General features: G+C 52.5%; 1 protein-coding gene across 8 annotated transcripts in view; it reads right to left on the bottom strand.

The window, feature by feature from the left end:
- Positions 1-24,144, bottom strand: part of usp19 (ubiquitin specific peptidase 19) — a 39,445-nt gene that overhangs the window by 708 nt on the left and 14,593 nt on the right. Inside the window, exons 7-26 of one of the 8 annotated variants that reach the window (XM_038281369.1) lie at positions 23,963-24,122; positions 23,813-23,884; positions 23,586-23,737; positions 21,938-22,170; positions 21,626-21,821; positions 21,408-21,541; positions 21,174-21,332; positions 20,751-20,861; positions 20,570-20,680; positions 20,362-20,463; positions 16,386-16,526; positions 16,188-16,306; positions 15,967-16,110; positions 15,526-15,884; positions 15,341-15,451; positions 10,903-11,119; positions 10,677-10,829; positions 10,438-10,604; positions 10,148-10,323; positions 6,197-7,196 (exon numbers count right to left, since the gene is read on the bottom strand). In XM_038281369.1, coding sequence (XP_038137297.1) covers positions 6,921-7,196; positions 10,148-10,323; positions 10,438-10,604; positions 10,677-10,829; positions 10,903-11,119; positions 15,341-15,451; positions 15,526-15,884; positions 15,967-16,110; positions 16,188-16,306; positions 16,386-16,526; positions 20,362-20,463; positions 20,570-20,680; positions 20,751-20,861; positions 21,174-21,332; positions 21,408-21,541; positions 21,626-21,821; positions 21,938-22,170; positions 23,586-23,737; positions 23,813-23,884; positions 23,963-24,122 — 3,293 coding nt within the window. In that variant the 3' untranslated portion in view covers positions 6,197-6,920. Of the gene's footprint in view, positions 1-6,196; positions 7,197-10,147; positions 10,324-10,437; positions 10,605-10,676; positions 10,830-10,902; positions 11,120-15,340; positions 15,452-15,525; positions 15,885-15,966; positions 16,111-16,187; positions 16,307-16,385; positions 16,527-20,361; positions 20,464-20,569; positions 20,681-20,750; positions 20,862-21,173; positions 21,333-21,407; positions 21,542-21,625; positions 21,822-21,937; positions 22,171-23,585; positions 23,738-23,812; positions 23,885-23,962; positions 24,123-24,144 lie in introns of those variants that run through there. The other 7 variants (XM_038281400.1, XM_038281383.1, XM_038281374.1 and 4 more) reach the window with 7 other exon arrangements.

Below are 24,144 nucleotides of genomic sequence, written 5' to 3'. Positions count from 1 at the left end.
AGGCTGTGGGACACAGGAAACCACACTGGAAACCAGGGGGGGGGGTAGCGTGTTTATTCAGAGCAGCTTTAAGGCATCAGACAGGAAAACAAGGACTGGATCAAAGATGAGGAGAATAAACTGGATTATTCTCCGTCTGTATTCAACAGATTCACAAAATGAAAAACACGACTTCATTAAATGATTAACTGCTGCAGGCATCAGAGGCGGCGGCCGGTCCGGCAGCAACAGAACTTAAAGGGACGGATGGAGGCTGCAGATCGGACCGCCATTAGTCAGAGGCGGCGGCCGGTCCGGCAGCAACAGAACTTAAAGGGACGGATGGAGGCTGCAGATCGGACCGCCATTAGTCAGAGGCAGCGGCCGGTCCGGCAGCAACAGAACTTAAAGGGACGGATGGAGGCTGCATATCGGACCGCCATTAGTCAGAGGCGGCGGCCGGTCCAGCAGCAACAGAACTTAAAGGGACGGATGGAGGCTGCAGATCGGACCGCCATTAGTCAGAGGCGGCGGCCGGTCCGGCAGCAACAGAACTTAAAGGGACGGATGGAGGCTGCAGATCGGACCGCCACTTAACTTCCCTGAGACTCTCCCAGTCAGACGGACGCGTCGCCTCATTCTGACTCAAAGATTCTATCATTTTAATCTATTTTAAATATTATTTATACATAAATTATATAGATGCTAAAGTTCTTCCTTTCCTAGGATTTCTAATGGTGCTTAGAGGTGAGAAAGGAACCAGAGCTTCAGTCTGCCGACAGTAGAGATGCTCCGACCCGACCGGCTCGGACCGGATCCAATCAGACCGGACCGGATCCAATCCGACCCGACCGGCTCGGACCGGATCCAATCAGACCGGACCGGATCCAATCCGACCCGACAGGCTCGGACCGGATCCAATCCGACCCGACCGGCTCGGACCGGATCCAATCAGACCGGACCGGATCCAATCAGACCGGACCGGATCCAATCCGACCCGACAGGCTCGGACCGGATCCAATCAGACCGGACCGGATCCAATCCGACCCGACAGGCTCGGACCGGATCCAATCAGACCGGACCGGATCCAATCCGACCCGACCGGCTCGGACCGGATCCAATCAGACCGGACCGGATCCAATCCGACCCGACAGGCTCGGACCGGATCCAATCAGACCGGACCGGATCCAATCCGACCCGACAGGCTCGGACCGGATCCAATCAGACCGGACCGGATCCAATCCGACCCGACCGGCTCGGACCGGATCCAATCAGACCGGACCGGCTCGGACCGGATCCAATCAGACCGGACCGGATCCAATCAGACCGGACCGGATCCAATCCGACCCGACAGGCTCGGACCGGATCCAATCAGACCGGACCGGATCCAATCCGACCCGACAGGCTCGGACCGGATCCAATCAGACCGGACCGGATCCAATCCGACCCGACCGGCTCGGACCGGATCCAATCAGACCGGACCGGATCCAATCCGACCCGACAGGCTCGGACCGGATCCAATCAGACCGGACCGGATCCAATCCGACCCGACAGGCTCGGACCGGATCCAATCAGACCGGACCGGATCCAATCCGACCCGACCGGCTCGGACCGGATCCAATCAGACCGGACCGGATCCAATCCGACCCGACAGGCTCGGACCGGATCCAATCAGACCGGACCGGATCCAATCCGACCCGACAGGCTCGGACCGGATCCAATCAGACCAGACCAGATCCAATCCGACCCGACCGGCTCGGACCGGATCCAATCAGACCGGACCAGATCCAATCCGACCCGACCGGCTCGGACCGGATCCAATCAGACCGGACCAGATCCAATCCGACCCGACCGGCTCGGATCCAATCAGACCGGACCGGATCCAATCCGACCCGACCGGCTCGGACCGGATCCAATCAGACCGGACCGGATCCAATCCGACCCGACCGGCTCGGACCGGATCCAATCAGACTGGACCGGATCCAATCCGACCGGACCGGATCCAATCCGACCGGATCCAATCCGACCCGACCGGCTCGCACCGGATCCAATCAGACTGGACCGGATCCAATCCGACCGGACCGGATCCAATCAGACTGGACCGGATCCAATCCGACCCGACAGGCTCGGACCGGATCCAATCAGACTGAACCGGATCCAATCAGACCGGACCGGATCCAATCCGACCCGACCGGCTCGGACCGGATCCAATCAGACCGGACCGGATCCAATCCGACCCGACAGGCTCGGACCGGATCCAATCAGACCGGACCGGATCCAATCCGACCCGACAGGCTCGGACCGGATCCAATCAGACCGGACCGGATCCAATCCGACCCGACCGGCTCGGACCGGATCCAATCAGACCGGACCGGATCCAATCCGACCCGACAGGCTCGGACCGGATCCAATCAGACCGGACCGGATCCAATCCGACCCGACCGGCTCGGACCGGATCCAATCAGACCGGACCGGATCGGATCCAATCCGACCCGACAGGCTCGGACCGGATCCAATCAGACCGGACCGGATCCAATCCGACCCGACAGGCTCGGACCGGATCCAATCAGACCAGACCAGATCCAATCCGACCCGACCGGCTCGGACCGGATCCAATCAGACCGGACCAGATCCAATCCGACCCGACCGGCTCGGACCGGATCCAATCAGACCGGACCAGATCCAATCCGACCCGACCGGCTCGGATCCAATCAGACCGGACCGGATCCAATCCGACCCGACCGGCTCGGACCGGATCCAATCAGACCGGACCGGATCCAATCCGACCCGACCGGCTCGGACCGGATCCAATCAGACTGGACCGGATCCAATCCGACCGGACCGGATCCAATCCGACCGGATCCAATCCGACCCGACCGGCTCGCACCGGATCCAATCAGACTGGACCGGATCCAATCCGACCGGACCGGATCCAATCAGACTGGACCGGATCCAATCCGACCCGACAGGCTCGGACCGGATCCAATCAGACTGAACCGGATCCAATCAGACCGGACCGGATCCAATCCGACCCGACCGGCTCGGACCGGATCCAATCAGACCGGACCGGATCCAATCCGACCCGACAGGCTCGGACCGGATCCAATAAGACCGGACCGGATCCAATCCGACCCGACCGGCTCGGACCGGATCCAATCAGACCGGACCGGATCCGACAGGCTCGGACCGGATCCAATCAGACCGGACCAGATCCAATCCGACCCGACAGGCTCGGACCGGATCCAATCAGACCAGATCCAATCCGACCCGACCGGCTCGGACCGGATCCAATCAGACCGGACCAGATCCAATCCGACCCGACCGGCTCGGATCCAATCAGACTGGACCGGATCCAATCCGACCCGACCGGCTCGGACCGGATCCAATCAGACCGGACCGGATCCAATCCGACCCGACCGGCTCGGACCGGATCCAATCAGACTGGACCGGATCCAATCCGACCGGACCGGATCCAATCCGACCGGATCCAATCCGACCCGACCGGCTCGCACCGGATCCAATCAGACTGGACCGGATACAATCCGACCGGACCGGATCCAATCAGACTGGACCGGATCCAATCCGACCCGACAGGCTCGGACCGGATCCAATCAGACCGGACCGGATCCAATCCGACCCGACCGGCTCGGACCGGATCCAATCAGACTGAACCGGATCCAATCAGACCGGACCGGATCCAACCCGACCGGCTCGGATCCAATCAGACCGGACCGGATCCAATCCAACCCGACCGGCTCGGACCGGATCCAATCCGACCCGACCGGCTCGGACCGGATCCAATCAGACTGGACCGGATCCAATCCGACCGGACCGGATCCAATCCGACCGGATCCAATCCGACCCGACCGGCTCGCACCGGATCCAATCAGACTGGACCGGATACAATCCGACCGGACCGGATCCAATCAGACTGGACCGGATCCAATCCGACCCGACAGGCTCGGACCGGATCCAATCAGACCGGACCGGATCCAATCCGACCCGACCGGCTCGGACCGGATCCAATCAGACTGAACCGGATCCAATCAGACCGGACCGGATCCAACCCGACCGGCTCGGATCCAATCAGACCGGACCGGATCCAATCCAACCCGACCGGCTCGGACCGGATCCAATCAGACCCGACCGGCTCGGACCGGATCCAATCCGACCGGACCGGATCCGACAGGCTCGGACCGGATCCAATCCGACCCGACAGGCTCGGACCGGATCCAATCAGACCGGACCAGATCCAATCCGACCCGACCGGCTCGGACCGGATCCAATCAGACCGGACCAGATCCAATCCGACCCGACCGGCTCGGACCGGATCCAATCAGACCGGACCACATCCAATCCGACCCGACCGGCTCGGACCGGATCCAATCAGACTGGACCGGATCCAATCCGACCCGACAGGCTCGGACCGGATCCAATCAGACCGGACCGGATCCAATCCGACCCAACCGGCTCGGACCGGATCCAATCAGACCGGACCGGATCCGACAGGCTCGGACCGGATCCAATCAGACCGGACCAGATCCAATCCGACCCGACAGGCTCGGACCGGATCCAATCAGACCAGATCCAATCCGACCCGACCGGCTCGGACCGGATCCAATCAGACCGGACCAGATCCAATCCGACCCGACCGGCTCGGATCCAATCAGACTGGACCGGATCCAATCCGACCCGACCGGCTCGGACCGGATCCAATCAGACCGGACCGGATCCAATCCGACCCGACCGGCTCGGACCGGATCCAATCAGACTGGACCGGATCCAATCCGACCGGACCGGATCCAATCCGACCGGATCCAATCCGACCCGACCGGCTCGCACCGGATCCAATCAGACTGGACCGGATACAATCCGACCGGACCGGATCCAATCAGACTGGACCGGATCCAATCCGACCCGACAGGCTCGGACCGGATCCAATCAGACCGGACCGGATCCAATCCGACCCGACCGGCTCGGACCGGATCCAATCAGACTGAACCGGATCCAATCAGACCGGACCGGATCCAACCCGACCGGCTCGGATCCAATCAGACCGGACCGGATCCAATCCAACCCGACCGGCTCGGACCGGATCCAATCCGACCCGACCGGCTCGGACCGGATCCAATCAGACTGGACCGGATCCAATCCGACCGGACCGGATCCAATCCGACCGGATCCAATCCGACCCGACCGGCTCGCACCGGATCCAATCAGACTGGACCGGATACAATCCGACCGGACCGGATCCAATCAGACTGGACCGGATCCAATCCGACCCGACAGGCTCGGACCGGATCCAATCAGACCGGACCGGATCCAATCCGACCCGACCGGCTCGGACCGGATCCAATCAGACTGAACCGGATCCAATCAGACCGGACCGGATCCAACCCGACCGGCTCGGATCCAATCAGACCGGACCGGATCCAATCCAACCCGACCGGCTCGGACCGGATCCAATCAGACCCGACCGGCTCGGACCGGATCCAATCCGACCGGACCGGATCCGACAGGCTCGGACCGGATCCAATCCGACCCGACAGGCTCGGACCGGATCCAATCAGACCGGACCAGATCCAATCCGACCCGACCGGCTCGGACCGGATCCAATCAGACCGGACCAGATCCAATCCGACCCGACCGGCTCGGACCGGATCCAATCAGACCGGACCACATCCAATCCGACCCGACCGGCTCGGACCGGATCCAATCAGACTGGACCGGATCCAATCCGACCCGACAGGCTCGGACCGGATCCAATCAGACCGGACCGGATCCAATCCGACCCAACCGGCTCGGACCGGATCCAATCAGACCGGACCGGATCCAATCCGACCCGACCGGCTCGGACCGGATCCAATCAGACCGGACCCAATCCGACCGGACCGGATCCAATCCGACCGGATCCAATCCGACCCGACCGGCTCGCACCGGATCCAATCAGACTGGACCGGATCCAATCCGACCCGACAGGCTCGGACCGGATCCAATCAGACCGGACCGGATCCAATCCGACCCGACCGGCTCGGACCGGATCCAATCAGACTGGACCGGATCCAATCAGACCGGACCGGATCCAATCCGACCCGACCCAATCCGACCGGATCGGATCCAATCCGACCGGACCGGATCCAATCCGACCGGATCCAATCAGACCGGACCGGATCCAATCCGACCCGACCGGCTCGGACCGGATCCAATCAGACTGGACCGGATCCAATCCGACCCGAGTGTTTGTTGGATGGGAGCCTCAGACTGACCCAGGGAGCTCCTGCCAGGCAGGGACGGGGTGGTGCCGCCTCCTCCTGCTGATGGCGTAGACGCATCACAGACGTCAGCACGCTGTGATGCGTGGCCCCGCAGCGCTTTGAGCCTCCTTGTCTACAAACAGTGGATCAAACAGGCTCCTTCTGTAGTTGAAGGTTCTGGGTCCGACCCACAGGCATTCACTGCTGCAGCATCTCCTGCTCCTGCTAAGCCATTTAAAGTCAGCTGGCGGTGCCTGCATACTGCATCAGCAGTAAGGAGAACATGTGGTGGTTTCAGCTGAAGAAGCCACAGAAACATGGCTGCTTCTCAACATTCCTGCTTCCTGCTTTGAGTTGGAGAAGGTGTCCTTCAGCAGCAGCCTGATGATCCAGGAACAGCCTTCCTGATCATCCCTCAGAGCTGTTAACGGCTAAACAAAGAGCATTTCACGGCGTCAGGCGCCTGGGGGGGCTCCCTGCAGCGGCCGGCGCCGACCCACAGGGTCACAGTCAGAACTGGGCCCATGTAGTGCTGGAACATCTATAGTCAGACGGAGCGTAAAACCGTCTGGGTTTGGACTCTTAGTTACTAAGAAGATCAGGAATAACCTCCATCTGGTGCGTTTTCATTGTCCATCTTATTTCAGAAGCGTCTCTGACCCCCAGCCAATCAGAGTTAGTCTCTGCTCAGGTCCATCTGAGTTTGTACAGAAAAGGATAAACCAGGTTAGCAAATAGAGCCATGAGAGCAGCCAGCGTTCCCACGACCAGATATCGCACGCAGTCTTCATCGGGACAGTCCCACATCTGCCTGTGCTGCCGTCGCTCAGGGCCGTTCCTATGGGCTCCCTCGCCTCTGTTCCTGAGGGGTCGCCGCCTTCGAAGCGCCGAGCGGAACAGTCCGCGGGCCCCTTCATCAAGCCCCTCGTCTTCCTCCTCCAATTCCCGCCATATTAGAGAGGCCTGCGATTGGCGGAAACCCGTGTCAGCTTCTGGGAAAAGGTTGAGTTCTAACAAACACCGAGTACACTTGATTAGCCACGCCCACTGAGCGGCCGCAGCAGAGGCCTGCCGGGGCCATACGGGGCCTCAGCGTCATTGATCTGTTGTGTAGAGAGGCAGGCTATCAGTCAATCTAAAGAGGATTAATCTCATCAATCGCCTAACGATTCATCAATGAGCGGCCATTTTCCTAAAGCTGAGCTTTGCGTCGCTACCCGATCCGTCCTGAGCAAACAGATTTACATCTAGGTGTCCATAAATAATGTAATTATGCTACTAAAATTACTAATTTCCATCCTCAACTCGCTAAAGGACGCTAATACACTTCATCTAAAAAACTAACTTTGAGACATTTTGAAGCATTTTACAGTTTCTAGGTTATGATGTCATCATTGGACATGCTCAGAGCAGTACGGCAAAATATGATTAAAACATGTTTATCTACATTTTAGTTGTTTCTTTCTTTAAATTACACATTCTATACCATCATGTTAACATACAAGGAAAACAAAAAACTGGAAAAAGACTAGATTTATGTTTAAAACTGAAAAAGTAGAGTAAGATCTCATTTCCAGTGCAGATCGGGAACAGAGTGATAAAACAGAAAGGATGCTAAGTCATTTATTTCTCAGGAAACGCACCTTTTACACGTTATATTTAAGCACTGGGACGTATATGTGGATGCAGAAATGTGCTTCTGGGACGGATAGGGAGACGACGCTTTCTGTTGCGGATAATCTGGAGCAGCCTCTGGACGCTCTGGCATCACTTTAAAACACCAGTGGAGCTCGGATTAAAGGAATAGTACAACCAAAACATGATTATCCTTCATTTTCTACTCACCCCCATGCTGAACAACACTCTGGAGTACTTTTTTGATATCTCAAATGCATCTGGAGATCTGGGAGGCTTCTTGCTGTCTGCTGACATTCAAATAATGGAGGTCTATGGCGACCGAGGCAGAAAGGTCCATAAAAGTCCACAAAAAACGTGTCAATATTCCTCCATACTGCTCGTCCAATGTATTCCAAGTGTCCTGAGTGGGTAGCGTCCAGAATTTACTCGAAACGAAGTCATTTAGAATGTTTTTAGAGCATAAACAGTAGTGTATAGGATTTCCTGAAAGCGCGTTCACGAGTCTACGGAAACCGCGGCAGACCAAACCAGATGAAAGTGCGCATTCAGCTCGACAAAGAACTTATGCTCTTCCTCAACACTGAAGTCCTCAGACATTTTTCTTTCGTTGTTTCTTTCTTTGCACAGGTAAATAGCACATTTCTTCTTCTACGCTTGCATTATTGGCAGAGCAGACGCTGAATGCGCACTTTCATCTGGTTTGGTCTGCCGGTTTCCGTAGACTCGTGATCCCGCTTTTAGGAAATCCTATACACTACTGTTTATGCTCTAAAAACATTCTAAATGACTTCGTTTCGAGTAAATTCTGGATGCTACCCACTCAGGACACTTGGAATACATTGGACGAGCAGTATGGAAGAATATTGACACGTTTTTTGTGGACTTTTATGGACCTTTCTGCCTCGGGCGCCATAGACCTCCATTATTTGAATGTCAGCAGACAGCAAGAAGCCTCCCAGATCTCCAGATGCATTTGAGATATCAAAAAAGTACTCCAGAGTGTTGTTCAGCATGGGGGTGAGTAGAAAATGAAGGCTAATCATGTTTTGGGTGTACTATTCCTTTAAGACTGAACATTTGCCCTCTGGTGGACAGTGGTGGCATTACAGCAGTGAAATATCCTCAGTGGTTTTTATTCATTACCATATTTTCTGGACTATATAGCGCATCTCACCACAACTTCAATATCTACTGAACCTTCTCCCACCAAACCTGTAGGGGGAGCTGTACATATAGCCCTTGGGAGTAGGGAAGGAGAAGAATGCTAGCTCCTGTTAGCTTGTTAGCTTGCAGCAGTAAGAGCTTCTAATGAAAGATGGAGCTTCTTTTTATTTCAGTTGAGCGACGTCTCTTCATGGGTTCAGCAGCTTTAATGCAGTAAATAAATGTTAAAATGTGTGAATTTGGGACATTTGTTCTCGGTCATTCCTGCTGCTAGCATCTTCTTTGGCCCCTCATTCTTTCATGTCCAACTTTGACTCCCCCCTCTGGCAGAGAAAAGCTGCACCTTCTGATAAGCAGCAAGGTTCAAAGTATGGGAAAAAAGTAGTGGCTTATATTCCAGAAAATACGGTAATCTGATGGACCCAATTCTGTAATATATGTATGTATGTAATAACATTGATCACATTAATCAACAGTTAACTGTAGGTCAGTGATTGGTTTACATTAATTAGTGTTAAGCATCTGTGATCCTTCCTTCATCCCCAAAACCTGGGATTAAAGCACGAGTTTCAGTTACTGATTAGATCCATGATGGGAGTTAAAAGTTCTGGAGAAGTGAAAAACAGAAGTGGAGAGAAAAGCTTCAATAAAACACCATGACAGGGGCGGCCATGACAGGGGCGGCCATGACAGGCGACCCTGGGGCAGCTGCACAGACCCATAGCTCAGGTGACCAGAGAGACCTTCAAGGAGGAGTGGGGATCAGAGAACCATTTCTGGGGGAAATTAATGGTTTGGACAAGACATGCACGGTGGAGGCAGAATCATGCTGGAGGCTGCTCCAGCATCAGACGGATAACCCTGCGGCGCCATCATCAGCTGGACTCTACGGTCCATCAGAAGCACTAATGGGAGCTTTGGACAGAGCTGGATGTTCCGGTTCCTACTGACCCATTAGAGGAGTCAGACAGAACACGGGTCAGCCAGGTTCTACAGAACTTAGATAGAATGATTACCCTGAACCTTGGAGCAAAGCGACTGGAGAAGCTGCCGCAGGTTTAACACCTGGGCTACTTTGGTCAGGTTAAAGGGTTTACGGTTTCAATCCTCACCTGGTCGCCGGCGGCTCCTGCAGAGCCGGCTGACTCCGCCCCCACGGGGGAGGGGAAGCGGGGCGGCCTCTCCACGGGGGAGTTCCTGCGGCGGTAGAACAGGACGTAGGCGTAACGGGTCACCACCTGACTCTCCTCCACCGTGGTCACAGTGCTGTCGTCAAACAAACGCCAGCCTTCAGCCAATGAGAGAGAGGAAGAGAAGAATGATGTTAGAAAGGTTCTGATCCGACTCAGCTCCTCAGAACCAAAGGAGGGCTGGATCCGTGGTTCCCTAACGGGAGGCTTACCCACGTCGCTGCGCTGGCTGTTCTTGTCGCTGGGCAGGCGAGCGTACGCCGTGTAGTGCCCCCCGATCATCCCGCCGTAGTGGTTGATGACGGCGTACAGGTCGTAGATGGGGGGCTGCTGCATCTCGTCCTTCTGACCGATGCAGAACTTACTCAGATCCAAATTCCTAAAATGTCAAAGAATCAGTGGTCTGCTCTCAGAAAAACAAACGGCGCCGCTCGGTCTGCAGCCAGGCTACCTGATGGGGAAGTCCACCATGTCGTTGATCTTGTCTCTCCAGATGAAGCTCCTGAAGGAGAAGCGTTTGAGCTGAATGATCAGGACGTTGGGCAGACGCCACAGCAGAAGCTGCTTGGAAGCTTCTCGGTGCTGCTGGCACTTAGGGCAGTACCTGGAAGCAGACGGAGAGAGGTGAGCCGCAGGTCGACACTCCGCCTCCACCTGAAGTCTGCAGGAGTTCCTACCAGGCCTCCTCCGGCGCCAGCACCTCTGGCTTGGTAAAGAGATTGAGGCACTGCTCCAGGGTGAAGTGTCCGGCTCTGGCCGTCTCACTCAGGGAGCTGGGGTCGTCCTCGTACTCCAGCTCCTTGGAGCTGACCAACACGTACTCCTTCAGACGCTCGTTGTTCTTCCACACCAGCTCCAGGGTGGCCTCGTCCAGCAGCTCTGCTACAGCGTCCTCTGCAGAGAACAAACACTCAGCTTTAATGCAGCTTGATCAGCCGACCCACCGACTTCCTTCACTTTGATCGGCCGATACTCACGACGGGAATCGATCGTATTAATCTGCTGTCACAGCCTAGAATGCTGAAACCCAGAGACTTAAGCCGGGCTTAAACTGTGCAATTTTTAGCCCTTTTCGGGCCGATTCTCCAGTCGTGCGAGAACTTTTTGACCAGGCCGACTTTCAGCCTGATTGCACATTGTGAAGTATACAGGGCGTAACGAGGGGCGATCAGCCTCTAACGACCCCCCCCCCCCCCCCCCTTCAGGAATGTTAAGGTCGGGAGAAAATCAAACATGTCTAAAATTCAGTCGGCCGTCGTAAGGTGGTCGTGCCCAAATCCCTCAGTGGGCAAACAAGGATTCTTCTTCTTCTTCTTCCTCTCAGATGTAAACCCAGCATCATGGCGGGGGGGCAATGAGTGAAATGGAGTTCTTCCTGTCAAACTGTCAGACCGTAGTAGCCACGTTAGCTCAGCCATGTCTTTGTCCAAATACGTCGTCTCCTTTTCTTTTTAGGGCTTTCAGCACTAAATTGCCCAAATATCCAAGGCAGCGCGTTTCACTCTAGTGAGCTTCATGTTCCTCTGCTACTGGTTTGGCTTCAGATAGACGAGTCCCAGTAGCGCCACCTCACTGCGGAGCTGAGTCCCACTTGGTATTTAGACGTACAGCGTGAGCAGGTAGATGGCATCAGAGCGTCGGATCGCATAGTGTGAGAACTTTCATACAGTCTGAGCTGTACCTGCGTGCGATGACTGAAAATATCGCACAGCGTATGCCCAACCTTTGATGGTCTCACTGGTTCCCATTCATGTTTTTCAGTAAGAAGATTGAAACGCTCAAATCAGGCCATAAACCTGCAGTCAGTGCAGCTGAGCCACATGAACACCGGTTAAATACGACCTTTTAATCTCTGATCGACTTTCTTCCACGTCACACTGACTGCGTACAGAGAGGCTCTGACTAGGCGGCGGGGGGGGGGGGGGGGTGATCTAATTTACTTCAGTCTCTGCACATTAAAACTATGTCCAACATTTGACTGGAACAGATTAGGAAAAGTTATTGTAAAAAATGAAAATCTATAAAGCAAAGCCCCACTTAAAGCATCTAGAACTAGACCAGATAGAGAATTATCTTTTCCTTAGATCTAGGTCTAAGGAAAAGAGAAAAGCAGCAGTAAACTCTGTGGGATGGTTTCTATGGTGACCGAGGCAGAGAGGTGATTCTAACAGATCTGGGACGTTTATCAGTTTTTCTTTCTTTGGTTTCCGTGAGGCTGAAAGAGAATCACTACTTTATCCATTTCCTGTCCTCCTGAACTATCATAGGTAAAGTTTTCTATTTAGTTACTTTCATTCGTTATTTTTGGACCCGTCTGTTGACCCATGATGTTGCTGCTTAATACCTGTGTAGTCCAACTAAAATACAGTCATGGCCAAACGTACTGAGAACGACAGAAATATTCTATTTCCAGCTGATCTGCTGCCCTCTGGTGTTCATGTCAGATGTTGCATCACATCCAGAAATACGATTGCATCATATTCTGAGTAACCAAAGCTTTTAATGACAGAATGAGTTCATGCAGCAGGTCAGTATCTGCAGTGTGACTCCTCTTCTTCAGGACATTTCTCCCTGGCTGCTCTCCATCAGCTTCTGGACCAAATCCTGACTGATAGCGTCCATTCTGCTCAATCAATGCTTTCATTTGGTCAGAAGGTTTTCATTTGTCCGCCGTCTCCTGATGATTGACCACAAGTTTCCAATGGGATTAAGATGAGGGGAGTTTCCAGGCCATGGACCCAACATCTCTCTGTTTTGTTCCCTGAGCCAGTTAGATATCAGCTTTGCTTTATGGCGAGGTGCTCCATCATGCTGGAAAAGGCATCGTTCATCACCAACCTGCTCTGGGACGGTTGGGAGAAGTTGCTCTGGGACGGTTGGGAGAAGTTGCTCTGGGACGGTTGGGAGAAGTTGCTCTGGGACGGTTGGGAGAAGTTGCTCTGGGACGGTTGGGAGAAGTTGCTCTGGGAGGACATTCTGGTTCCATTCTTTATTCATGGCTGTTTTTAGGTCAGACTGGGAGAGAGCCGCCTCCCTTGGCTGAGAAGCAACCCCACCATGAATGGTTCCAGGATGCTTTACAGTCGGCATGAGACGAGACTGGTGGTAGCGCTCACCTGGTCTTCTCCCAACCAGCTGTTTTCCAGATGTCCCAAACAATGGGAAAGGGGATTGCTGAGAGGAAATGACTTTCCCCCAGTCCTCAGCAGTCCCCTCCCTGGACCTTTAGCAGAATATCAGTCTGTCCCTGATGGTTTTCCTGGAGAGAAGTGGCTTCTTTGCTGCCCTCCTTCAGACCAGGCCTTGCTCCAAGAGTCTCCACCTCACAGTGCAGATGCACTCACACCTGCCTGCTGCCATTCCTGAGCAAGCTCTGCACCGCTGGCAGCCCCATCCCGCAGCTGAAACACTTTCAGAGACGGTCCTGGCGCTCGCTGGTCTTTCTTGGCGCCCTGGAGCCTTTTTGGCAGCAATGGAACCTCTCTCCTTGAAGTTCTTGATGATGCCATAGATTGCTGACTGAGCTGCAATCTCTCTAGCTGCCATTCTCTTTCCTGTTCGGCCATCTTTGTGCAGTGCAATGATGACTGCAGGTGTTTCTTTAGAGATAACCATGGTTCACAGCAGAGAACCAATGATGCAGAGCAGCAGCCTCTTTTTAAAGTGTCCAGTGGCGTCATTCTGACTGAATCCTGACAGATTGATCTGCAGCCCTGTCCTCATCACCACCCACACCTGTGTTCATGGACCAATCACTGAAACCATGGTAGCTGCTCCTTTAAGGCAGCGCTGCAATCACCATGAAATGTGTTTAGGGGATAAAGTTCATTTTCTAGGCAAATGTTGACTTTGCAATTAATTGCTGTTACGCTGATCACTCTTTATCAGGGTTCCTGCAGCATCAGGTGAGTTAAATTCAACACTTTTTAATACTTTTTAATGCCACTTGAAATAAAGATTTAAGACCAAATTCACAAGAAACAGAAGAAAAACCTGCTTGCAGCAACTTAACCCAAAGGTTTATTCTAACATAAACCACTGCACTAATGTTTCAAATGTTGAAAAACTTCCCATACAGGAAGAAAGCTAAAAACACACAAATGATGGATATATTTGAACAATTATTTAACTGAATTCACAAACTTTGTTTTAGCAGGGAACAAAACAAATCAGTTTTAAAGCCCCAACATAACCAGTGCTAAGTCTTTTTAGCAGCTATTTTTCTTTGTTTGGTTTTCTTAGTATGTTTGATTTGGTGATAAGTGGAGGCGTTGCAGAGACAAGGGTGGAACTAAACTGAGAAATACCGGCTGTTTCTCTGTAACTCCATTTTGACGCTTTGTGTTTCGTGCTTCGCATGTGCGACTCCACTGCCTTAATTCCCATCGTTCCCAGCTTGAAGGACTTCTTGTTCCTCATGTCTGTTCCCTGGTTTTAGCCATGGAGGAAACTCTTGGCTGGAGACAATTATCGTTACATTACACTTGCTCAGATTTTCCAGACAAAAAGTTAATGGTGCATCTCCCAAATGTCCCGGCCGCAACAACGCTGCTTTTATTGGTTCCGCTATCGGGACGAACCAATAATGGCGAAACGTTATTTTTTTTAAATTAAAAAAAAAGGTCAATTTTAATGTTTTGTTTAGATTACAAAAATAAATCATAATAAAATAATCCTATTTATGATGTTTTAAAAATTAAGACCTAGGAAAGACTGATTTAAGACATTTTCATACCAATTAAGGCCTTAGTTTTATTTTGAAGAATTCAATGCCTTTTAAGACTTTTCAAGGACCCATGGGAACCCTGATTATAACATTCTGGAGTTTATGCAAATTGCCATTATAAAAACTGAGGCAGTAGACTTTGGAAATATTAACATTTGAATAATTCTCTAACATTTGGCCAGGGCTGTAGACCTGGGATCTATCTCAGTGGGACCAGCAGACCTCTCTAGACCTCTGCAGACCTCTCTAGACCTCTGCATTGACCTTTGACGATGGCTAAATGCCGCTGCCAACGCGGCCCTTCTGTGGGATCGAACATAAAATCGGGTTCGTTGTGTTCTGGCATTTACTCAACAGAAAAGGTAGAACTTCCAACAGAGTTCTGTTACCTTTCTCATCCAGCCTTTGCTCCTTGTTGTTGGAGTCCAGCATGCCGATGTAAAACTGACTGGCGTGACCCAACAGCGTGTCGCCGGGCTGCTGATACCCCGTCACCGCGGCTGGAGAGGAAAGGCTGGGTTAGTGGAACCAAAGGCTGAGAAACGCCTGATGGGCGACTCTGCTGTGGGTTTACCTTCTGGTCGCACCGCTTTCTCACAGGACGTCTCTTTCTCAGCCTGAAGGTCCAGGGAGCAGCTTGAGGAGGCGGAGCCAGGCTCAGAGAACCCGGAGTCTTTGGTCCACGTGGTGGAGACGGAGGAGAGGGAGCGGGCCGCTGGAGCGTAATCTCCCTGGAGTTCAGGCAGGTGGGAGGGGCTCTCCAGGTCCACATCAGCTCCTTCTACGGTACCAACCCCCCCTACGGCATCCTCCTCCGATCCCACTGCCCCAGGGGACGTTGCCGCCATGGGAGGCAGGTCGGACCGGGCCGGGCAGGTTTCAGGAGAGGTTCTGCCCGACTGGAACGGCGGCTGGAACACGTTCACAGAAAACCTGCAGTAAAAGAGAGACTTTGCAGTTAGAGATGGATGGTGTCATGGGAACCAGTGAACCATCGTTTCCTCCCATGCTTCACCTGGAGTAACCCTCCAGCAGCTGGGCCAGGCGGGCGTAGGACAGGCGGGACCGAGGCACGCTGACCAGGAAGGGCAGCCCCACGTTCTCAGAGTGGGGGCGGCACTGAGCCTTGTGGTTTGGCCAGTGGCTCCTCTGACAGTGTCTGCAGGAGAGAGACAGCCGTGAGCTTCAGACACACGCAGCGGCTCCCAGGAGGGTCAACGTCCCGCAGACACCCACTGGTTGCAGTAGCCCACTCGATAGCAGCGGGTGCAGCGCTTCAGTTTGTCCTCCTCTGACCCCGGGGGTTTCAGGCAGGCGGCGCACTTTGAGATGGGGATGTTGGGCACCTGGAGTTTCTGCAAGGATAACAGACCTCTTCACTTCTGGTCATCATCATCATCATCATCACAGATCAACAGGCAGCTCCTCCTTTACCTGGTGCACTCTGAGCAGCACCACTCTTTCTTTGGCCAGATCTTTAGACAGCACCTCGAAGCAGAGCAGCGTATCAGACGGAGACACCGTGTCCAGCGAATGTGACGGCAGGAAGACGCGCTGAAAGCGGTTTCTGGCCACCTGACAGACGAAAAGAGGATTATTTACCCTCATGGGGTTTCATCTGCCGGAAGAGGAACAGAACGAGGTGGTCGTCTGGAAGGCGCTCCTCGGCAGGATGAGCGCTCTGCAATACAGCTGAAGCTAAACACGCATCGCCTTGATAACCTTTAACAACTTTAACAGGAAGAAACCTCCAGCAGAACCAGGCTCAGTGTGAGCGGCCATCTGCTGAGGCCCACTGGGGTTCAAGGAGACAGAAGCAGATATAGAAAAGCAACATAGAAGCACTGATAAAAACATTTTCTATTTTAGAAAAGCTACGGTAAGTTTTCATGTCAAAGTGATGAACATCCGGTTAGGGGGACCCAAAGCAGAGCAGAGCATCGCGGGACAAATACTGAACGCTCATTGCAGGCAAGAGCGGCAGTCCTGTGAACTAAAAACATGTTTTAAAACGTAAAATTAAATATAAAATAAAGTCATAAATTATCAGTCTGTCTATCATATATACACATCACAATGTGCTGAATACCGCAGCTCGTACCAGCTGACGCGCGTCAGGCTCTATGCGGTGAAGAATCAGCCAGTGATGAGCTCAGCTAAGCGCAGCGTGTTTAATTCCTTAAACTGATGACAGTGTGACGGCGGCGGCGGTCCCCCCCCCGCTGACACGCACACAGAGAAACACACGTGCACACACCCATTAAAATGCGAGTCCCTTTCTGTGTATGACAGTTACAGACGGATCGCTTTACTCAACATCAGCCTCTTGTATGATGTGGCACGACCAAGGATGCACACCTGGTGATGCTCATTAATCGCAACTCATACTTTAACACTTAAACACGTTTGCACTTTGGTGTGAACGGGAAACAATTGTTATCTCTGTCCTTTAAATGCGTGTATTCCCCTTTTTATGCAGGAGTGAGAATGTTCAGAACATCACTGGGCTGCATTCAGGCTGGTCGTGATGTTCTCCTCTGCAGAGAAAATAAAGCCTTTCCTTCGTATAATATCAACTCTCAGCGCTCATATTTTTTTAACTCGACAGCACTTACCTGTGGAGCGTTGTTTGACAGAAAGCGGGCGGGGCACTTCCAGGGTTTTTCTTTCCTGTTTGTTTTTCAGTGATTTCTGCTGGCAAATTGTTTTTTTTTTAACTAAAGAAAGTAACTTCAGAATGGAAACAGGTAATTATTATTATTTTCTAGGGATAAGTGTTTCTTTTTTATTCTTTTTATTAAAACCAATGCTCACTGTTTGCTGATCTAACTGTAGGGGGCGGGGCTTAGGATTTCTAAGGAGAGCTACTGGCCTTACTGGGTCAGTCTGGCCTGGTTACAGAGAAGGTAACATTGCTGTGCAGCACAAAAGGGATTTATTTTCTGAAAGGATGTAAATACTACATTTGTTTCCATAATATTTTTGACATTTTTCCTGCTACTCTGAGCTTATTTTTGGAAGGTGTGAAATAAATATAATAAACTGAAGATGTGGACATGGCCTCCATGATTTTTTCATTATTTTGGAGTTAAGTTTACCGTGTCTAACCGGGCGGGTGCGGGACTAACCGTTACGTGTGCGGGACTAACCGTTACAGGTGCGGGCGGGAGCGGGACTAACTGTTACAGGTGCGGGCGGGAGCGGGACTAACCGTTACGGGTGCGGGACTAACCGTTACGGGAGCGGGACTAACCGTTACGGGAGCGGGACTAACCGTTACGGGAGCGGGACTAACCGTTACGGGTGCGGGACTAACCGTTACGGGAGCGGGACTAACCGTTACGGGTGCGGGACTAACCGTTACGGGTGCGGGACTAACCGTTACGGGTGCGGGACTAACCGTTACGGGTGCGGGACTAACCGTTACGTGTGCGGGACTAACCGTTACGTGTGCGGGACTAACCGTTACGGGAGCGGGACTAACCGTTACGGGTGCGGGACTAACCGTTACGGGAGCGGGACTAACCGTTACGGGTGCGGGCGGGAGCGGGACTAACCGTTACAGGTGCGGGCGGGAGCGGGACTAACCGTTACAGGTGCGGGCGGGAGCGGGACTAACCGTTACGGGAGCGGGACTAACCGTTACGGGTGCGGGACTAACCGTTACGGGTGCGGGACTAACCGTTACGGGTGCGGGACTAACCGTTACGGGAGCGGGACTAACCGTTACGGGTGCGGGCGGGAGCGGGACTAACCGTTACGGGTGCGGGCGGGAGCGGGACTAACCGTTACGGGTGCGGGCGGGAGCGGGACTAACCGTTACAGGTGCGGGCGGGAGCGGGGCTAACCGTTACAGGTGCGGGCGGGAGCGGGACTAACCGTTACAGGTGCGGGCGGGAGCGGGACTGAAAATCATAATTCTTTGAGGGAGCGGGACTGAACACTGCGGGAGCGAGCGGCGCGGGACTGGAAAATGCGCGCAGGCCTCTACATCCAGTTAGTCACACCAGTCCATAGCTATAGGACAGAAACCAGACTAAATCATCTATCAAGGTGTTCATGGCAGAAGCACAGCTGAGCCTTCTGTCAAAGGATGGAGTCACTAATACGCATCATGATCTAACTCTGAAATCCTACATCCTCCATAAGTGCCCCGTTCTGTTCAAGGCGAGAACCGGTTCCTGTTCAGAACCGGTTCAGTGTTTTCCAATTCCATGGCACCGTTTGGCAGATCGCTTAACAATTCTCTTATTGATTCCATGGCAGCACCACAGCCGTTCTGGGCAGCACAACCTGCGTCACGTTTTTTTTTTTACGCAAGTCGCACACGGCATTCATTAAGCAAGTAGGAATTAATTTAAATAGAACTACTGGGAGCTTGAATTCTTACACGATTCTAGCTATGGATGTAACGATACACGCTACAAAGTTACTTCACAGTTCAGGGAGTCAGAGAAAGGTGACGCTCGGTTTTTTAAATCAGGGGGAGATGAGTTTTGTAAAGTCGAATGAGAAAAGAAAGAAAAAAAAAAAGAAAAAGGGATCAGTGCACCGTTTCACACGGACCTATAAGAGGGACAGACAATAGAGGAGTTTAGGAACAGTTTGGGACTCTTGTGATCACAGATCCTTGTATAGATCTGGATGAATCTGTAGACGGCGGAGAAGCAGCCGGTAAGTGAAGCTGTACTGTTTATGAAATCAGACTGCAAGGAACCTAAATTTAGTTACTTGTTCATTTAACTTTAATTACTTTGGGGATAAGATTCACAGTTTATCATTTCCTTTGTAGTTTGAGTGAAATTAATTAATGTAAACTAACATACAAATTAGCATTTATATTTATTTTTTTGGGTTTGTTTTACCTGCTTCTAAACCAGTTGTAAATATATACACTCACTAAATAAAAGGAAGAAAACTGTGTGGTAAAAGTGTTGAAGTCTGCATCAATTCATCCATCCTTTTTCACATGGGGAGGCTGCAGAAGATAGAAAAGAACTTGACAGGTATATTTCTCTACAGTAATGTTTTCATTAAACGGAATCGAATCGTTTCACAGATTCAATAAGGGAATCGGAATCGTGAAAATCTTATCAAGTCCCAATGCTGGGACGACTAGGATCCTACCAAACTGGTTTGTTCTCTATATCCTCAATCAGCAACTCTTCATCCATGCCTTTGATAACAGCTTCGTTGTTTTTGTTGAAGTTGGGAGATGCGCTCTTGGAGGTTTTTGTGACCCGACCAGAGCGGAGCTAAAAAAGCTTGGCTCCATATTGGCTCCAAAGAGGACGTAGAAGTCTCAGCAGGACGTATGTGAGGGGCGGTCGGTGACGGAGGATGGAGGGGTAACTTCTTCTGCTGAAGAACTCGGGCAGTTTGTCAGAGCAGGAAATCAAACAGAACCAACCTCTGTCAGTCGCAGGTTCTCAGGCTTGACCCTCACGCTCCTGGAGATGGACTCGAGGACCTCAGCGGTGCTGGAGTTCTCCTTGCTCACACTGACCAAAAACTAAAGCACACAGAAGCGGTTACAGCCGAGGTCCCAAAGACGACCTGTTGAGCTGCACATGAAGCCTCAGCAGCTGCCAGAGGAGCAGCACCGGGCAGAACTTCACCTTCACTGGTTTTTTGTGAGGCTCCTTGGCAAAGTAGAAGACGGAGAGCACTTTCTGTTTCTGCGGCAGCGGGACAGGCAGGTAGAGGAAGGGATCGAACGTGATGGAGACCTGAAACAAACAACAGGAGCTTCAGAAGGAGCTCAGATCCGTCAGCACGGCTGGCAGAGCGGGGCGTTACCTTGGAGCATGTGGGGCACACCAGCTTGGATTTAAACTGGCCCTGGAAAAGGTCTACGATGAAGGAGTCGTTTCTCATCTTGTGCCTCTGCCACGCCTCCTCTGCCACCACCTGCACCAACAAACGCAAACAAAGCCCCCAGTTCAAGAAGTGAATTTGTAGGTTTAAATGACGTGGGCTATGGCAGGCCGTTTTAGTAAAGGGTAAAGAGGGGGGGGGGGGCTTTGTCCGTTCTCGGTCTGCTGTTCTTATAAATGGGTACAGAACTAGAGCTGCACAAACACACATACTGAGAAACAGCATCAGTTTCTCTGATTTTAGGAATAGAAAAGTTGACATTTTTCAGTAAACCTGCTTCTTCAAATGGACCCCAGACCACCAGGATGGGCTGGTTTGGGTCACGGAGCAAAGGGTGACACCCACCTCATCAAGCCGCCCGTCAGAGTCCACCGTCTCGGTGTAGGGTTTGTTCTGGATCCTGTTCAAGTCCTCATGAAGTCCATCCAGAAGGAACGCCATGAACTCCTGCGCATCGTGCTGGGCATAGCCCGTAAACTGACTGGCTTTACTGGCAACAATGGCCTGCAAGGCGAGAGGGCAGCGGAGGCGTTAGACGGGCCCACGGAGGCGGGCAGAGGAGGGACGTCCTGCTCGTACCTTTAGCTTGGATGGTTGGAAGGCGTGGTGGGTGCCTTTCCAGAGAGCCCTGAGCAGAACGGCGAAGCCGATGGCCAGCCGGCCCCCCGTGCCCAGAGGGTTACTGCAGTTGATCTCTGCTTCAAAGGCCCGGTCTGTTGGGGAGAGGAAACAGAAATCAGAGCTCATCGCGGTGCGCCGCCGCCGATGATGCGCCCGCGTCAGATGGATCCGTTTACCGTGGAAGTAATCCCGGAGCTCCCTGGTGTTGGACAGGGACTGGATCACGCTGTTCATGAAGCAGGTGTTGCCAAGGTTAACCAATCCTGTGAAACCGGGCAGGCACACCTTCTTCTCCTCCTCTTCCTCGTGGCGCTCGGTGGCAGGCGGCGTATGGGTCATAGGCTGCACCATACAGGTCGGCTTGGGTTGAGGCTTGAAACGGAAAAACACAAACACACGTAAAGCGACAGCTTCCATCGGTCCTCCAGCCGGGTCGGTTCTGCTCCCAGCTGAGGGGAACAGAGACGCGCTGCCATGGTTCTGCTCACCGCCGCCACAGCGGGCTCTGCCTTTGAGATGCTAACGTGCTCAGAGACCGAGCGAGAAGAGACGGAGTCCAGGCCGCCGTCCTCCACTCCTCTGGGGGATGCCTTGGTGGGTTCCTCCCCGACCCTGGAGGCCTCCTCCTTGGCTGGGAGGCTGTGCTGACTGCTGCCTGGCTGGTTCTGATCCATGCATGCAGGGCTGGAGGGCACAGCGACCTTGGCACCCCCCACTGCACCTTAAACAGGACCACAGAGCTTGAGGTTAGAAGATCAACAACAGACGGAATGAGGCGAACCATCATCCGATGTCACCGTTAGGTTAAAATGCTTTGTTCTATGACAGAAAGTCTCCTAAAGTTCCCAGGATTCAGCTGGAAACGCCTCAAAAAGGCTCCAAATCCAAACTTTTATAGTTCTGGAGCCACATGGAGAAAAATAAAGTTCTGGGCTCCATGTAAAGTTCTCACCTGTACATTCTGATTTACTGAAAGTGCACTGTTGAGCATGTGGTATGCTTCATAAAACAACTCTGCATGTAAAAACAATTCTCACCTGTATTTTCTGTTAAAATAATTGAGAATTTTCCTCCAGCAGAACAGGAATGAACTACTGGACACAACAGAAACCAAGTCTTATATCCTGGCAAACCTGCTAGGATGAGGCCATGCCACCGCCATCGCCATCGCATACTTCAACGCAGAAACAGTGAGACCGCTTTGAAAGATAACTAAACTCAATCAGACTAAACTGTCAAAACGTTTCAAATACATTTTTATTGGAAAAAAAATAAATATACTAGACAAAAAACACCTGTTCAGATAAAAATCTAAACATCATCTTGCAGCGAGTCTTCTCTGAAATCGAGGTTCCACCCATATAAAGCAGATATCTATTCATTGGCTACACAATGACGTCTCTCACACGGAGCTGAGTTCTTACTGGTCGGAATAGGAGGGCGGAGAAGGAAGTCACAGACTGCAAACACGATTGACGCTGTTCCAGCCCGCCCCCATCGTCCTGTAACTGGTCAAACAAGCCAGGACTTCCTGTTGGAGCGTGTCATAGCGTTGATGCCTTGTTTTTAGCTTCTTGTAGCAGGGATCTGAGTATTTGCGAGGTATCCTGCAGTATTCGTGCCTTTTTTGGATTTTATACGACGTTTGGAGCCATCATTTTAGCCGATTACCTTTTTTCTGGCTGTTTCGAGCAGAACGAGACCAAACTTGGAGGGAAATATCGGAGTTTTCCTCTTGGAACAAGTAAAACATGAACTTTTTGAGTTTTGTGTGTCCCTCACATTTCTCTCAATAAAACAGCCGCGGCGTTTGTGGAGGTTCAGCACGCTTGGTAGCATTGGAAATATGAGAACCAGAGCTTTCTGTAGATATGTGGGCCTGCTATGTGGACACTCATATTTTCATGCACTGACAGTAAAAAATCAGGCCCTGGTCGGTTGTTTGAAACCAAGGGAACTTTAAGAGACTAAACCGGTTGAGAAGCACAGACTCTGCCTGCTGTCAGTCAGATGGTTTAAGTCGGGATGTAAACCTGCACAGGGAAAGGTGTGGAACAGGTGGAGGATTAGAGGACAAACCCATTAAATAAGCAAAGAGACACAGAACCGCTGGAGAGCAACGAATTCAGACGTTACCAGGAGAAAGGTCCCAACAGAAACCTGGCAGCAGACCTTGTGTGGCCGGCGCCTCCAGAGCACCCCAGCGCTGGCTGTGTCTCTTCTTCAGAGTGATGTCCAGGCGGGACGGCGTGAAGGAGTAGCTGCACTGCTCGGGCTGGATTAGGTTCCTGACACACATGCAGGGTGAAACATGTCAACAGTCACACTTTGCCTGGAGGACAGACGGCGTGAAGGAGCCTCACCTGAGTTTGACCTGCCATCTGAAGACAGAGTTGGGCCCACAGCCCGAGTGGAGGCGCAGGAAGTTGGCGTCGCTGCAAAGAGCATCAGAGGAGGCGTCAGCGGATGGGCAGAGAGCAGCAAAGCAGCGTTCTCAGGATGGGATTCTGTACCTCGTCTGGAAGATGAGGGTGAAGTCCTGCTCCCTGAAGAGGACACTGGCCGTGTCCCTGCAGACCGCCTTCATGTAGACGTTAACCACCATCAGGTCGGTTCCCTTCTCATACCAGTCGTTCTTCAGCAGCTGCAGGTTGACCATGGGCTCTGGGGCTGCTGACGGTACATAGCGAGGCTG

This window comes from Cyprinodon tularosa, unplaced genomic scaffold (assembly GCF_016077235.1).
Source record: "Cyprinodon tularosa strain WSP-4 unplaced genomic scaffold, ASM1607723v1 ctg1032, whole genome shotgun sequence".
NCBI classification, from domain to species: domain Eukaryota; kingdom Metazoa; phylum Chordata; class Actinopteri; order Cyprinodontiformes; family Cyprinodontidae; genus Cyprinodon; species Cyprinodon tularosa.
Note: the sequence above shows the minus strand (reverse complement) of the source record. Positions and strands in the feature narration are given on the sequence as shown.